The sequence below is a fragment of the Scophthalmus maximus genome, chromosome 15 (assembly GCF_022379125.1).
Source record: "Scophthalmus maximus strain ysfricsl-2021 chromosome 15, ASM2237912v1, whole genome shotgun sequence".
Classification (NCBI taxonomy): Eukaryota; Metazoa; Chordata; class Actinopteri; order Pleuronectiformes; family Scophthalmidae; genus Scophthalmus; species Scophthalmus maximus.
Window position 1 is genome coordinate 7805908 of NC_061529.1, and position 15756 is coordinate 7821663.

General features: G+C 44.7%; 1 protein-coding gene across 6 annotated transcripts in view; it reads left to right on the forward strand.

Moving 5' to 3' along the window:
• Positions 1-1941: 1941 nt before the first annotated feature.
• Positions 1942-15756, forward strand: part of fermt2 (FERM domain containing kindlin 2) — a 40835-nt gene continuing 27020 nt past the window's right edge. For 5 of the 6 annotated variants that reach the window (XM_047327282.1, XM_035609589.2, XM_047327284.1 and 2 more), the window contains exons 1-2: positions 1942-2136; positions 4716-4873. In XM_047327282.1, coding sequence (XP_047183238.1) covers positions 4717-4873 — 157 coding nt within the window. In that variant the 5' untranslated portion in view covers positions 1942-2136; position 4716. Of the gene's footprint in view, positions 2137-2290; positions 2418-4715; positions 4874-15756 lie in introns of those variants that run through there. The other variant, XM_047327283.1, reaches the window with a different exon arrangement.

Genomic DNA, 15756 nt, shown 5'->3' on the forward strand with positions numbered 1-15756 from the left:
CAAGAACATAGACTTTATTATTTCTATCTTGGGAGAAGCTGCATTTTTATTCCATTATGCTCCAGAATCAGATTTTATATTAGATTTTTTTTTTTTTAATTATATATATGAATTGTATGTATTTGATTCTTTTACTTTAAAGCAGTAAAAGAGAATGTGAAGGAGTCTGGACCAGGAAGAACATTACAGCAAATTTCTGCTTGAATATATGTGAAGTGGCAGGAGTAAAAGTAAGCCCCAGTTTTTCACAAGAAAAAATCTGTTTAGTTATAAAAGTGACAAAACCCAAATTAGTTATTTTACTTATTCTGTGCTGTTACCCACGGGACAAATGACCCAAAGGTCCCTGGATGCTACTGCAATCAGCTCTGCAGTATTATTACCATAAAAGGCAGCTCGAGATTTTAACTGCGTGTCTTATTATCCCCGTCACCAACTGTTGAGTTTTGTACTCTGGAGGGCGTATACCTACGTGGAATCTTTTTCTTGTCTTTTACGTAAATTACAGAGGTGCAAGTAGCTAGATATTTCTTTTTAATCAGGCCAAAGGTTAATGTTTGTATCACTTGTCTGCACCTGCTCTCAATATCAATCAATCCAACTTTATGTATGTAGCACCTTTCAAACAAATCAAATGCAATTCAAAGTGCAGGTTACAGGTGATTGATCAAAGATAGGATGTTAAAAATGAATTTAAGACTGATATGGAGACTATAATGCATACATTTTAAGATAATAAAAGATATGTTTAAAAAACAACAAGTGTCACAAAAAATGTTCGAGGAGCCTTCATCAAATGATAAGTTTATCATAAGATCAAATGATAAACAGAAAATACAAAGAAATCTAAGTATCTGAAGCTGTGTAGCTCAGTTAGAAGTATCTAAAATATTATAAATATAAATAGGAAATAAAATGAGAAAAAAAGATTGTCTCCAATGATATAGAAGTAGACAACTAGTGAAATTGTGTGCGTGTGTCTGTGTGTGTGTGTGTGTGTGGGGGGGGGGGGTGGTCCCAGTTCGAAAGGAAAAGTAGGATTGGAGAAGTGACGTTATCTGCTGTCGGAGAGAGAGAGGGAGAGAGAGAGAGCGAGGGAGAGAGAGAGAGAGAGAGAGAGAGGGAGGGAGAGAGAGGGAGGGGGAGAGAGAGAGGGAGGGAGAGAGGGAGAGAGAGAGAGAGAGAGGGAGGGAGAGAGAGAGAGAGAGAGAGGGAGGGAGGGAGGGAGAGAGAGAGAGAGAGAGAGAGAGGGAGGGAGGGGGAGAGAGAGAGAGGGAGGGAGAGAGGGAGAGAGAGAGAGAGAGAGAGAGAGAGGGAGGGAGAGAGAGAGAGAGAGAGAGAGAGGGAGGGAGGGGGAGAGAGAGAGGGAAAGAGAGAGGGAGAAGAGCGGGGGCGCGAGGCGCGAGAGGAGGGGCGCTCTCGGAGAGTCTGTCTGTCTTTCGCTCTCTCGTCTCTTCTGGCTCGCAGTCGAGCTTTGCTCTGGCGGTTCTCGAGAGCTCTTCTCCGCTCTCTCTGATCTCTCGAGAGCTCGCGGTCGTGCGAGTCTGTCGCGAGAGAGAGCTCTCTCTGGAGAGTTCGGTCCTGCTCTGAGAGCGCTGGCGAGGCTGCGCGGGTTCGAGAGAGGAGCTCTCTTTCGCGTTCTCGTTCTTGTTTCTCGCGCTCTCGCGAGAGGAGCTCGGGCTCTCGCGGGAGGTCTTGCGCTCTCTCGCTTTCGAGCTCGAGCTCGAGGTCTCTCTGAGCTTCTCTCTCGCCGGCGCGCGCGCGCTCTCTTTCGCTCTTTCTCTTTCCGCTCTCTCTGGTCTTTTCTCGCGCTCTCTCTCTCCTCTCTCGCGTCTTGCGGTCTTTGCTCTCTCTCTGTCTCTCTCGCTCTGGTCTCTTTCTCTGTCTCTTTGGCTTTGTCTCGTCTCTTTCGGTCGCTCTGCGAGCGCGCGGGTCGGGGGACGGCTGGACTCCATTAAGCCGAAGCCTGCAGGAAACTGTTTGGGATACTCCACTTCTCCAGCGAGTTCTTCGGGGATTTCTCTCCGTGTTCCGTTTCGCTCCAACAGAAGAGCTCCTACATGATTTAGAGCGGGGGACTTGTTCCGCGCCGTGTGTTAGTCGACTGGTTTTAGTGTCGTGTTCGTCTTTGTGAAGGTGAGTAGTCCCCCACACACACACACACACACACTTCGTCCCCCCGGTCCCTGAAGCCGTCGCCCTCCCGCTCCTGCCACATGTTACAGCCGCGTTTATCCACAACTTTTCCGCGGCCTCGTTGTCTTACAGACGCACTTTAGTTCCGGCGAGGCAGCAACCGACCGAGCGACCGACCGGACCTGCAGCCCCCGGGGGGAGTCGTCGTCGTGCGGGCTCTTCTTACGTAACGAGCCCCTCGGTCTATTTGCGAGAGCTTCCTTCACCGTTACTTCGAGCAGGTGAAGCGGCTCTTTTCTTTTTTTTTCTAATTCTTTTTTTCCCTTCTTTTTTTTGCGCGGAGGTGGAAGCTGCCGAACGTCCCCGTTGAACTTGTAGCCGCGGGCCCGCGGCCTTTTGTTCCGTCGTGTTGATCGATCAGGCGGCTGTTGTGATCGGCCCCCGGCGCGGTGCGGTGCCAAAAAGTGACCGTCCGTCAGAAACCCATCAGAGTTGTGGTGCCAAAAAGTGACCGTCCGTCAGAAACCCATCAGAGTTGTGGTGCCAAAAAGTGACCGTCTGCCAAAAAGTGATCGTCCGTCAGAAACCCATCAGAGTTGTGGTGCCAAAAAGTGACCGTCTGCCAAAAAGTGATCGTCCGTCAGAAACACATCAGAGTTGTGGTGCCAAAAAGTGACCGTCTGCCAAAAAGTGACCGTCCGTCAGAAACCCATCAGAGTTGTGGTGCCAAAAAGTGGTCGTCTGCCAAAAAGTGATCGTCCGTCAGAAACACATCAGAGTTGTGGTGCCAAAAAGTGGTCGTCTGCCAAAAAGTGACCCTCCGTCAGAAACCCATCAGAGTTGTGGTGCCAAAAAGTGACCGTCTGCCAAAAAGTGATTCCGTCCCTTTTGGCAGCTCATTCACTGTGTTACTATGGGTTATATCGTGGGCCCATTTAAAGGCATTTCAACAGGTGAAAAACTGTATGGGGTGGTGACAGAGCAGGTCAAAATAATGCAGTCATATATATATATATATATCTTTTTTAAAATTCAGATGTGACCTGAAAACCGTATTATTGTTGGAATGCTGATTTTAAGTGTCTGTGATTTGTATGTTTTTGTGAAGCTACTTCTGAAAGGATAAAAAAGCAATCATTTCTTTGTTTTATACGTTACCCATTACCATATATAATGTTGATTGTTTACACATCAATCAATCAATCCATCAATTACAGTGTTGTAATAGTAGTCATACAAACCTTAAAAACAATAGGATCATATCTCCTGATGACGCTATAAACGGGAAACACCTCGGCCACAATTGTGATCATTCGGTTACAAGAAACGTTCAAGTTTCTTGAAGACATATCTTTGATATTACTACGGACGTAAAGTTGTGTCGTGTCCCCATTATCAGAGTTTGATCCAGATGAAATCACTTTTTGGCACCACAACAGCTACAGTGTAACTTCCATCACAGGGTTCTTTTCGTGAAAAGCACAGTTAGATGTTTTCGTTTTTGTTTTCAGTTTTTGTTGTTGTTCTCCTTCATCTCTTTTCTAAAAAAAACACATGCCTGTGGGGTGAAATGTTCATGACTGAGCTGAGTTACCTTCTGGGTGCCTCCTGTGGTTGTGTCCCAATCTGACTTGGTCACATGGAAAAAGTTAGAAAAACTCAGCCATGGTTTAAAAAAAAAAAAAAAAAATCAATTAAAAGCAAATGGGAATGTCACCCAGTGTACTCAATGCCTGACAGGTCAAGACACTTCTTCACATCTTCACACTGATGGAGAAATCATAGTGAATTTCCGATAATGCCTTACAACACAGTTGAATTGCAAGCTGTCCTTTGCACTCCAGAGACTTTGCGTTGATGTACTTCCATGAAGTTGTTCAAACTCCACACCTTTTCACTGTGTGACACAGACTTTTCTAATGTGCTGCAAATTTGTAGTCAAAGCTGACATCACCCATATATCACCATCAGTGTAACGCCATCAGGGTCTCTCTTCTTTCAGACTTTGGAAAATTGTTCCAGAGCATAAAAGATGATATACAACAGTTTTCTTGTGCTGAGTAGTATTAACCATGATGAGTAAATTGTCTCTGATGAATGACATTGCTTCCACAGCTTCCGCAGTGTGGCATAATGGTATTTTTTGGTGGCGACCGGTCCAATTCCATTTCACACCATTGATTAGTTTAATCTACAGCATTGCATTATTCTACAAAGTAATCTCAGATCTGAAAAGTAACTAGCAACCACAACTGTCAGATACTGCGAGGGCAGTAAAGTTTACATGTATAAATTCTCAGAAAGGTACTGGACTGATGAGTTAAAAAATGGAAATCTGCAAGTAAAGTGCAGTATTCAAGCAAAACGTTTACTGTGTCCCACTCTTGCAAAGAACACATTTCCAGAGATATCAGCCTCATGTCTGCTTAAAATATCTACAGTACAATTCCTGTCCAAAAAGGCCTGACAGACATGGTCTTTTATTCCTTTCCAGAGGGTCAAATTGTTTCCTTTCACCCCAGTTTGACAGAATTTGAACTGGACCTTTTTCTTTCTCTGACCCTGGGTCTGTTTGGCAGGATGGCGCTGGACGGGATCCGAATGCCCGATGGCTGCTACGCCGACGGGACGTGGGAACTGAAAATGCATGTCACCGACCTCCACAGGGACGTGTCGCTGAGGGTGACTGGGGAGATCCACATCGGCGGGGTCATGCTCAAACTGGTGGAGAAACTAGGTATGCTTTCAAAGCTGTTTATCTAACGTATGGTGAACACGCTCTGATGACCATGAGTCTGCCGATTTCATTTGCAAAAAAAAGTGGAAATGGGTCAGGTTGGCAGGGATGATAGCTCTTGCCTTTGACCTCTTTACCCTGAACCATCCTGCCAGGGTAAAGTTTCTGTGTGTGTCAGTGGCTGACTTATCTGGTCATATTTCTTGCGCAATAAATACCTCTCTTTTTTTCAAAGACCATTGGAAAAAAACATTCTGAGACGTGAGCTTCCACTTTGGCAAACAACACTCTTCTGTGCAAAAGTACAAAACTGTTTCTGAATACTGGCAAAAACTTGAGAACAGACATGGCGGGGAACTCAAAGGGAAGCGTTATGCCTGCGTTCCTGAGAGAAAATATATGAAATCCCAGGTTGTAGATCTTTTTATGGATGAGACATTTTGTTGTCTGAGGAGAAGAAAGGGAACCTGTTTGTCTGCTACTTTTATAATAAATGTCTAATGAGTATGAACGTTGAGTATTGTTGCCTTTGATATTTGTTGCTCGGAACCAGCTCCAACAGAAGTACAGGTTCCTCTTTGTTACCCCGCGGTGTATATGGGTCAGTTATCCAAGGTATAAAGAGGCCATAGACACTGCCCTCCCCCCACCGAATCATGCACTGTTCTGCGACCGCAGCTTTGCACTTGACAAGTTTGGGTGCAAGTAAGCATAAGAGTCCTCTGTTCCAGTCACTTGAACACGGCCCTGTTTCATGCAGGCTGGGGAAAGGTCAGCGGTGGTGGCGCGAGTGCGATTTGGGAGTGACAGTGTGTTGTGTGTCGATGGTGCTTGAATGCTCGGCATTCCTGCAGCGCTCCCAAGGTTTTATTCCCTGCCCATGGTCCCGTTTTTAGCTCTCCTGTTAGAGCCTCCACATAATTGAGGCCTTTGTTCGCTGTGGTCGTCTGTGCCGAGCAGCATCCATGCTCGGCGAGTGCAGTGTTGCTGTGGGACGTCATGAATTCATTGGTTCTCCCGCCCCGACTCCACTCAAGGCCCCGGCCTTATCCGTTGTTTGAGTTGTGACGGCGCTCTCTGCTAAGGTCTATTTGAAGGGTATGACTTTCCTGAACATGACCCAAAATTGGATACATAAGGGATAATAGAGTAGTCACTTATTCAATAGCTTTTTATTGTAAAAGAAAATTGCCCACGTCTTTGAAGTTGCATTAATATTGGGTGATGGGAGTCTTCACTATTCATAATTTTACTAGTTTTTATATAGACAATCTGCTTCCTGTTGACACCGGCACGCACATGCTCAGTGTTCGTGAATGCTCTTGTGATATGTTTTTTTTTGCTAATATGGACAGAGATTAATACTGATGCAGAGCTACAATGCTCGTCTTGACGGAGATAGTTTCCGTTTTAAAGTGCTGCTTTAAAGTGAAAACGTAGCGGTGTGGATGTAAGCATGAGAAGCAAACTCTTGCACTGCGACATTAAACTACTCTTTGTCTATTCGAGCCCCTTGACTGGTTTCACAAAGTGAGTGTGGGGACATTTCATTCGACTGCCATGTACCTCCTATCCTGGGTCAACAGGTTGTTTTTGCATTGTAATCATTAACCCACCCACAACACAAGTTCTCCACATGGCCACACACGGCAGCCAAATATACTCGGTTAGTGTGAGACGCAATATTGTGTGCCTGAAACGGGCAGTCTAGATACGGATTTAATAGCCCTAAATAAATAGCATCTTAAATGTGGTTGTGGAAACACACTATGCATTGTCTGTATACAAACGCTGTGTTGCGATAAAACAATCTGTGCAAGTTATATTATGAGATAAAAGAAAATGGTTCTCATGACGATCCTGTGGTTTTTAATTTCTCAGTAACCTGCTTCTGTATCTGTAACACCTCTTAAGTGCTGCCAAATCACTCACTGTTGGATTTGCCGATTGCTTAGATGTGGTAGTTATACATAGATACTGTATTTGTGCAAATGCAAATATACCGTCACACACACGGTGCTGTGAGAAGGGTCACGTAGATACCACTGAGTTTTGGCAGGCGGTGCGTCACACTCACATTGAAAGGACATCCTTGTGCAATGACAAATCTCTTCCCCCCCCCTCACCTCTCTTTCTTTTTCCCACCCTCTAACACACTGTTCAGGAATTGCCTGGCACTGCCATCTTTTTTTTTCTTTTTTCTCTATCATGAACATTTGTTGCTGTGTACAGTTCTTTTCTTTCTTTTTTTTTCAAGTGAAAATTTGCATCTGTACGCAGGAGCAGTATGTGTTAGTGTGGAAAACCGTTGACGTCAGCCGTCCTCTGCGCCATCACAGGCGTTCTCATTAGTACTATTTGTGCATGTGTTTCCACACGTGAGCGTAGCTGTGTGGCTCGGTGGGTGTGTCTCGTTCACATGTATCCTGCCTCCATCATTCACCTCCTCCCGTGAGCTGCAGGTCCCGCGTGCACATGGCAGACTCGGGTGGCCTTCGATAATGGATTAAATAGACAAATGCCAGGAAGGCACTTAGGTATTGATCACAGCGGCGAAACGATGGCTTCCATTTTTGCCCTGCAGCCTTTAAAGGGGAGTATTTAGAGCCAGATGATTGACCATCCTCTGGTCGACCAGCTCCTGAAATCGTTTCATCCCTCTGTTGCTTTCCATCATTTGACGCTTTCTCTGCATTTGTTGGATGTTTTCAAAAGTGCTGCCCTCCACTCTAAACGCAAACACGGTTCCATTACGGAGGGAAAATAAATATTTCACAAACCGCATTAGCTGGCGGGAGTTTTATTGGATTTAAAGGGATTGTTCCCAGGTTACATAGCTTTTAGGACCACGACTTGCAGTAAGTGTTTTGGGCCGTTTCACACAAATACAATGCTACTTTGCAAATGCTTAAGGTGGAAGCTTTTTAGTCCTAGTCTGACTGTTAAGCCTATGGATAACGGTAATGAAATTGGCTAATTGTGAAAACGGCAGCAGACGCAAGTCTTGGAGTCAAAAGCACATGAGCAAGCACAAACTATGGGTCAGAATGATATTGCACTTGTTTGTATTGGCTCTGCTTAGCCTCACGAAGACAGCTGAGGAAAGGGGGACTGGATGAAGTAGAGAAAAAGGGAGGGAAACAGAGGGGGGGTTGGAGTGAGGAGGGCCTAATGCTTTCTCTCTTCCCTCTGTCCCTCTTGTCGTTGTGACGTTAGCCACGCTGCTAGAATTCCATAAAAGTCTTCGATGCAGCAGGAAATGACTTCTAGGGTTTGGCATGTTGTTCCCTGGTCACTGCCGTCATTGCTGGAGTCTCTTCTGCCTTCTTAACCCCCCCCCCTCCCTGACAGCCCTCCCTCTTTTCCTTTTCTCCCTCGTTCTCTGTTTTCATCCTCTTTTATTACCCTTCTTCAACTAAATATATATTGTGGAAACTATTTTTATGGTTAGTATTGGCAGCCACGTCTTCGCATTTGACACCATCCACTACTACCAGCCACGTAGCAAGGCCTCACAATCATTAGGGAAATATTTAAGTACACATTGTTGCGCTTGGTCGTGATTTCTGACCCAGATTCATATACAGTGACTGTTCATTGTTCCGCAAATAGAACGTGAGCAAACCTAATTGGTCCGGTCTGACTCTGATAGTTCATGTGGTTGTTTCCAGTGAGGGGCCGGCCGTTTTTGGCTGCAGCACCGCAAACTATATCCACAGAGAACTTTCCCTGCATGTCAGAGAAAATGGCATTCCCAAATGATGTGGTGAATGCCCTCATTTTTTTTTTAACAGCAAATCATGCAGGAACTTTATTTGTAGTTAACCTTCACTTTTATTTTGTTTTCATTTCGTCTGTTCAGAAGCACCCCTGACAAAACCCTTTTAACATCAGCAACCAAACACCAGTTATTGTTAAAATGTTCAATTACAATCGACTTAGAAGTGACTTTAATGTGTCCTGTTTGCATCTTTGTCTTTTCGAGATATTGCTCTCCTTTGCCGACAATTTGAACTCCGGGTCCTTTTGGACATGCGTAAGATGCCGTCTGCTGAGGTTGTGGTGACCAGAGGGAGACGGCTTCTTTTGACAATGGAGCACAGATTTCATTAGGAAACAGACACGACTTAACACAGGATGCTGAACTTCCTCTTGGCTTTTTAAAAAAAAATTTTTTTTATACGCCTTCTGCCTTCCTGCCCTCTCTGTGTTTGCATTATTCTTTGAAGAATATGATTCTATCTGTGGGGTTGGATGGGTAAGTTGAAGAGCTGAGCTGCTCTCTCACATCGTTTCCTTCAAAATCAGGAGAGAGGAACATTTTCGCTAATGACCACCTTCCCTCTGCTCATATGATATTGACATGATAAACGGTTATGGATACATCACCATGTGTAATGAAAACTCATTGATCAGGAATGTGGTGCCGTCCCACAGCTCTGACAATATGAAGTGTGAAACAGCCTGGCAGCCTGTGTGATCATCCTGCTCTCTAATCTCTCTGACAGGAAGTAGTTAGCCTAAGTAGTGGTCCTGCCCAGGCCACACTTTCCTGTTTCACCCACGAGATGCTGCAGCGATTGTGCTGTTCTGCAATCAGACTTGCACATGTAATCATTCTTACACCCCCCAAGCCTATATAATTCCATACATACTTCCCATATATGGAGTGTCTTCATAATGGTATTCCCGCCAAGGAGATATATAACAAAAATTTACTTTCAACATTCTCATTGACATTACTCTTAAAACTGTGGATTGACTAAATTAGAACTTATTTATTGGTTAATGGGACAAAAATCACATTATTGGAAAACATGAACCGGTTGAGATAATAACCAGAAGTTAATGAAAATGATTGTTTGTACCAGCTCTTGCTAGCATATACATTGTATAAAGATGCCAGAGCTTGATCTGTGGGTGAGCCCTATAATTGTATGTACAGTAGTTGGTGACGGGTAGGAAGACAGCTGGGGTTATGAATTTGTGCAATGCTAATTAGTTACACATTGTACAAGGGAGATTCTGTTAAAACTTGACTGTGACAGCTGGTGGTTTTGGTGCTCTCCCTGGATCAGGGTCATGTGGGAACAGCATCAGCTGTTTAATGTTCCAAATATCACATGATGCGTTCTTCTGCACAATGCAGTCGGCCTCAGACAGTTTTGCCACTTGGCAAATTTAAAGATGAAAAGCAAAGCATGATCAAATTTTCATATTTTTGTTTATTTTTGTCCGCTGTAATGGAAGATCACTGTGCTCGGCAGGGGACGATTTAATTATGCCCCGTTTGGCATCTCAAACATGCAGTGGAAAAAAACTTCCATGGCACCTCTGGGAATCTGAAGCCTGTTGCTTTTCGTCCTTTCCTTCCTGTTAGCAGCAGGCTGTGCAGTGGATCCAGTGGAAGGAAATGTTAGAGCGGCACATTGTTGTTGTAACACCACACCTGTGTGTCAATGGAGTAAACTGAGCTGGAGGTTTTTGTGGAGGTTCTCGGCCCACAATTCATTCATTTAAACCTGTTCCCGCCTCGCAGGCTGTTTCTGTACTCTCCCTTTCCACAGAGCAAAGCAGCGAGGGAGGTGTTTGTTTTCATATCCGAGGGCTCTATTAGGGGGTCGCTGTGACAGGGCATACATTTTTGAAAGGATTTCACTGCAGCTCTGTCACTCTTAAGTATATACATAATTAACATGCCGGCTAATTCTGCCGTTTCCCCTCCATTTAATTTTCTCATTTGCCCCTGTAAAAAAAAAAAAAGTCATCAATGCCCTTCATGATTTCATAAAAGTACTTATTTTAAACCAATCACCAAATATGCAATTTATGATGCGATGATCTGCCGAAATCTGCACTTTTTCCCGTTGAAAAAACTGTAACTAGGAAAGTTTTAGTGTTTTGTTGTCGATAATCAGAGTAGTCTGTTTATTTACAACCTTTTTGATAAATCATCATCATATTGTTTCAGCAGTTGATTGTTCCAAATTTTAACCTGGAAGCAATAATACTTGATAGCTAACATGCAAACTCTGAGGGTTTCTAGGAAATTTCAGCTAGAAGCTGTTGGGAGCGACTGACTGAGCTTCCTGTTGACCTGACGGATGCATCACTGTGATGGCTTATCGCCGTCCTAAGGGGACGTCGGGCAGGATGCATACATGGATACAAGGAGAGATGAATATTGCCTAACTGCTTCATTGATCTCAGGCCTGGAGTTTTGTAATGTCATTATTCCAGCGGGTCCCTGAACACTTAATTGTGTAAAGCTGTATCAGGGCGGAGGGGGAGTACTCCCACTGTTTGGATGTGTTTGGATTATGACACAAATGGATACGGACTATATGTCTCTAAGGAGGTTTCCTCTAATAGCCATCCTGGCCCTCTGCTAATGCATCAAACCTTGCTCTAACCGGCTGAATGCTCCTGATTTTCCTTTTAAGATTTCTACTTCACTGCACTCAGAGGGAAAGAGCCTGTTCCCTATCAATCAGTCGGCCTCCTCAACTTCACTTGTACGCCTCTATGATTTCCTGTCGAACCTCAGCTCAAGCGAAACGGCTTCATCTCAGACGAGCTAAGACGTGAACCTTGATGCACCGAAGATCGGTCCTGAAGCCTGAGTGTTCTAAGTCTGTTGTGTAATCAGACAGCATCCTGGAAAAAATAAACTGGAAGTTATCTAGTTGACTGGATTGGGTCTGTCAATAACACACCATAATGTCCCTTAACTCCTGTGTGTGTGTGTGTGTGTGTGTGTGTGTGTGTGTGTGTGTGTGTGTGTGTGTGTGTGTGTGTGTGTGTGTGTGTGTGTGTGTGTGTGTGTGTGTGTGTGTGTGTGTGTGTGTGTGTGTGTGTGTGTGTGTGTGTGTGTGTGTGTGTGTGTGTGTGTGTGTGTGTGTGTGTGTGTGTGTGTGTGTGTGAGTGAGAGTGTGAGAGAGACAGGGCAGAGCGTTGATGAACCTTTGTTTCTCATTTTTGCATCTTAATAAGCGCCAATGGCCCCGTGTTTGCATAAATGCTTTGTCATGTAAGGACTGCTTGAGAAGTTCTGGACTTCCCTGTGAGCAGGATCTGAATACAGTGTGTCTTGCATAGCAATGCCTGTGATGAATTGCCTCTTTGAATTTAATTGACTTTTGGCTGGAAGCTGAGCTGTTGTATAATAACCGACTGAAATAAGCTCGGCTAACCTTGGTCAACCCAAGCCTGTAAATGGAAAGCACTTGAGTTTAAGTGGTATTGGTTAGTGAATGCTCGAGGGACAAGGCTCAGGACATCAACACATTAGTCAAGGATTTCACCTTTGCTGGTGTCAGAGTCTTGCAGCATGATGTGTTGCCAGTATTACACACTCTTAGTTGTGTGTCGATATGTTACAGCTGCATTGCAAGCATGACTACTGGATTTAGCTCATTATGTAGTGAATTTTTGTCACAAGTCCAGAAACAGGTTTGTCTGCTCAGATGCCTCTCTCTGTGACATGTTTTGAGCACAAGCCATTGGTTGTTGAATTCACTATATCACATCAATCTTCCACTGTAAACCCTTGTGACACTATCTTCTGTCTGCAAGACGGATATCATCATCGCCTGTCTCTATGGAACCTGTTGTATACATGTTGGGTATCTGATGTTGATACAATCGAATGTGCCTGCACGAGCGAGCGGGTGCCTAAAGGCCATTTACAGTTGCAGATCTAATTTAAGGACAGTGCAAAACACTTGCTTCCTGAATCTTTGCGTCAATAACGACCTTCACCCTCAATCAGAGGTGGGATATATTTAGAAAGAGAAGGGCGTTCATGCTGTGTGTGTGTGTGTGTGTGTGTGTGTGTGTGTGTGTGTGTGTGTGTGTGTGTGTGTGTGTGTGTGTGTGTGTGTGTGTGTGTGTGTGTGTGTGTGTGTGTGTGTGTGTGTGTGTGTGTGTGTGTGTGTGTGTGTGTGTGTGTGTGTGTGTGTGTGTGTGTGTGTGTCGCTCTCTGTCTTTGTTGTATATGAAAACACGTTGTCGCCGTGCACCATTGCACCTGTGGCGTCAGCCAGGAGTCACCAAGGAAACGGCAGGACCAGCCTCACCAGGCTGTAATGTTTTTATCAGCTGATGGTGGAAAATGAGAAAGCCTTCAACTGCACGGCCATGGTAATCACCGACAACAACAGCTGAGCTCTGGCGGCTTATGAAAAACATGATTAGAAAAAAATGAAGAAAAAAACCCCGCTCTCTGTGCAAACACAGTTAAATGGTCCTGACCTATGAATGTGTCATCTCTGTAATCAAATCAATAATTGATGCTAGAGATGAGCCTGCTAAAGTTTTTGCTTTAGGCATCAGCTGACTGTCACAGCCTTTTCTGGATAAAGCCTAGTAAGGAGAAGAAATCAGTGGTTGTACACAGGATTACACGAAATGTGCTGAACATATTTGCACCAAACTTGGTGGAGGGAGGAGGCATGAGTCAGGAAAGAACCCAGTAAATTCTGGTGCATATGCGGGTAAAGAAGCAGATTCAGGAGTTATTTTTTAAATCACTTTCTATCCACACTGACTTTTTTTTCATCAAGAAAATAATTTATGGATCTCGTAGTTAAAAATCTGACATGTTCAGGATTGTCTAATTTTAATTCGCTCTGGTCGAGGTATATGCTTTAATCAGTGCCATTGTAGTTGTGTATGAAATGTACACAAACATATCAATTGGCAACTTAAAATGTAGAACAGAAGAAAAATGTTTTGATGTACAAAACAACCTACATAAAATACAGGTTGATGGGTGTGTCACATCAGGAACCAAATTTGAGTGGATGTGTGCAACTTCATCACACTCCCTCTCATATTATGTGTCATCCTCTTCTCTCCTTTCCATGCCCTTTCTCTCATTCCTTCCGTCTCATCCTCTCCAATTTTGTCCCTTACCCTCCCCCTCACAGACGGGCTTCTATAAACATATACAGATACTCCGTCTAGGAGGGGAGGGACGTAGAGCGTCAAGTGGTGTGGAGGAGAGGGATGGAGGAACGGTTCAATTTCATGTATTATTCAAATGAAAGCCCCACAACTGTTTTGCCAACTGTACATCTGTTACATCAGTAACCCCTGTGTTTTGAAAGCAGTATCTGTATTTGTGTTATCTGGCTCACAAAGCAGAGGAAGTGGTCTTGGTCGGGAGATGCGGCGATGGTGATGGTGGTGAATGAAAATCACTCGGCTATGATAGAATTTATGGATTAATTTAGCTTGTTAAAGCGCACACACGTACAAACACAGAACTAATGTAGTTACTGGATGGATAAGAATGCTCTCCCTCTGACAAATCCTCAAACACACACACACACACACACACACACACACACACACACACACACACACACACACACACACACACACACACACACACACACACACACACACACACACACACAATCTCAGTATCATCTTTCACATCCTGCAGAGGTCATAAGACATGGCTTTCTCATTCTGTTTCCCCTCCCCATGTCTTTCAGGCCCTCCTTGCACACACACTCACATTCACGCATGCATCACTCCACTCTAGGTCTATGGGTCCACATTTAATGCAGCCAATTACTTAAGCCCCCCACCTCCCACACCACCGCTCCTCTGGCTGCTGCATTACGTCAGGCTTGGCAGGCTGTATTTTTAGCTGGGACATGCCATTGGCCCTCTGTCCCTCCCTCTCTGTGGATTGGGTTACCACCTCGTTGCTGAAAGAACCCAATGGAGGCCTATCCCAGCTGCCTCCATCCAATCACAGCACCTCGAACCCCTGTGCATAATGACACTAGTGAGCACAAGGAAAGACTGTGTCCAGTGAGGTTTTGCAGTGGGCGGTGACGAGGAAACAGTGGAGCAGGGGCCATTGAGAGGGTGTTGAGGATAACTGAGACCAGCCACGATGTGCATTCATGCCTCGCCACAGACTGTATGGTGGTCATGCATGCTGAGTATGAAGACGCTGCTATAGAACGTGGTCTGTGGTGAAGACCTGAGTGCCAAACATTAATGCTAGCTGTTTAGCATTGCTCCCAGACAGCAGAAATTCCAAGTTTGCCAGAGGAAAAACTGTGAGCAGCGTTATAAAAATACATCCAGCTCCATTTTCGATTTTTCCTCTCCTTACGCCCTCTCATTATTTCGGCCTTTAATAGTTGCAGGACACTTAAGGGAGCAGTTTGTCTGACGGCGCCAATGAAGTCGTGTTCTGCACAGCTGAGGCATGGGGATGGAGCGATGACAGCCAGACCCCATACTGCTAGAGTAACTCACACAGGGTCAAAGAAAGCTTGGAATGTTTTCACTTGAGTGAAACACCCAAGTGTTAGCCTGTTGGAGTAAACAGAATAAAACCCAACAGCTTGACAAACAACCCCTACCCAATTCAGCCCACACAGTCCTAGGCCTTCACAGTGACAACTGCATTGAGATGCTGTTGTCCACCCTTCTTCTCGAACTTCCCTCCCCATCTTAATCGCCAACGTAATCTCTTCCTCATCCCACAGTGCTTTAGAGCCGTCATGTTTCCTCGTTCAGAGCAGCCGATCGGTTGTTTCACCCACTCAACCGCTAATCCCACTCATTCAGCTTTATAAACGGGATCAGCACGAGAGTGTCAACAATGCATATGAATACCCCTATGTAAAGTTAAGGTCAGGGAAAACAATAGCAGCCCGTGGAAACGGAAGGCCACTCAAGGTTGAGGTTACCATGGCACCCAGGGTTTGATTGACAGAAAGAGGAGATCAACGTGGGGTCATATCATTCAGTATCATTCCACTGATTTCAATATCATTCAGCTGTCTTTTAACAAAGATCTGACTTCAACATTATGCTTTGTTAGCATGCAGGTCACACCAACATCTGTCCAA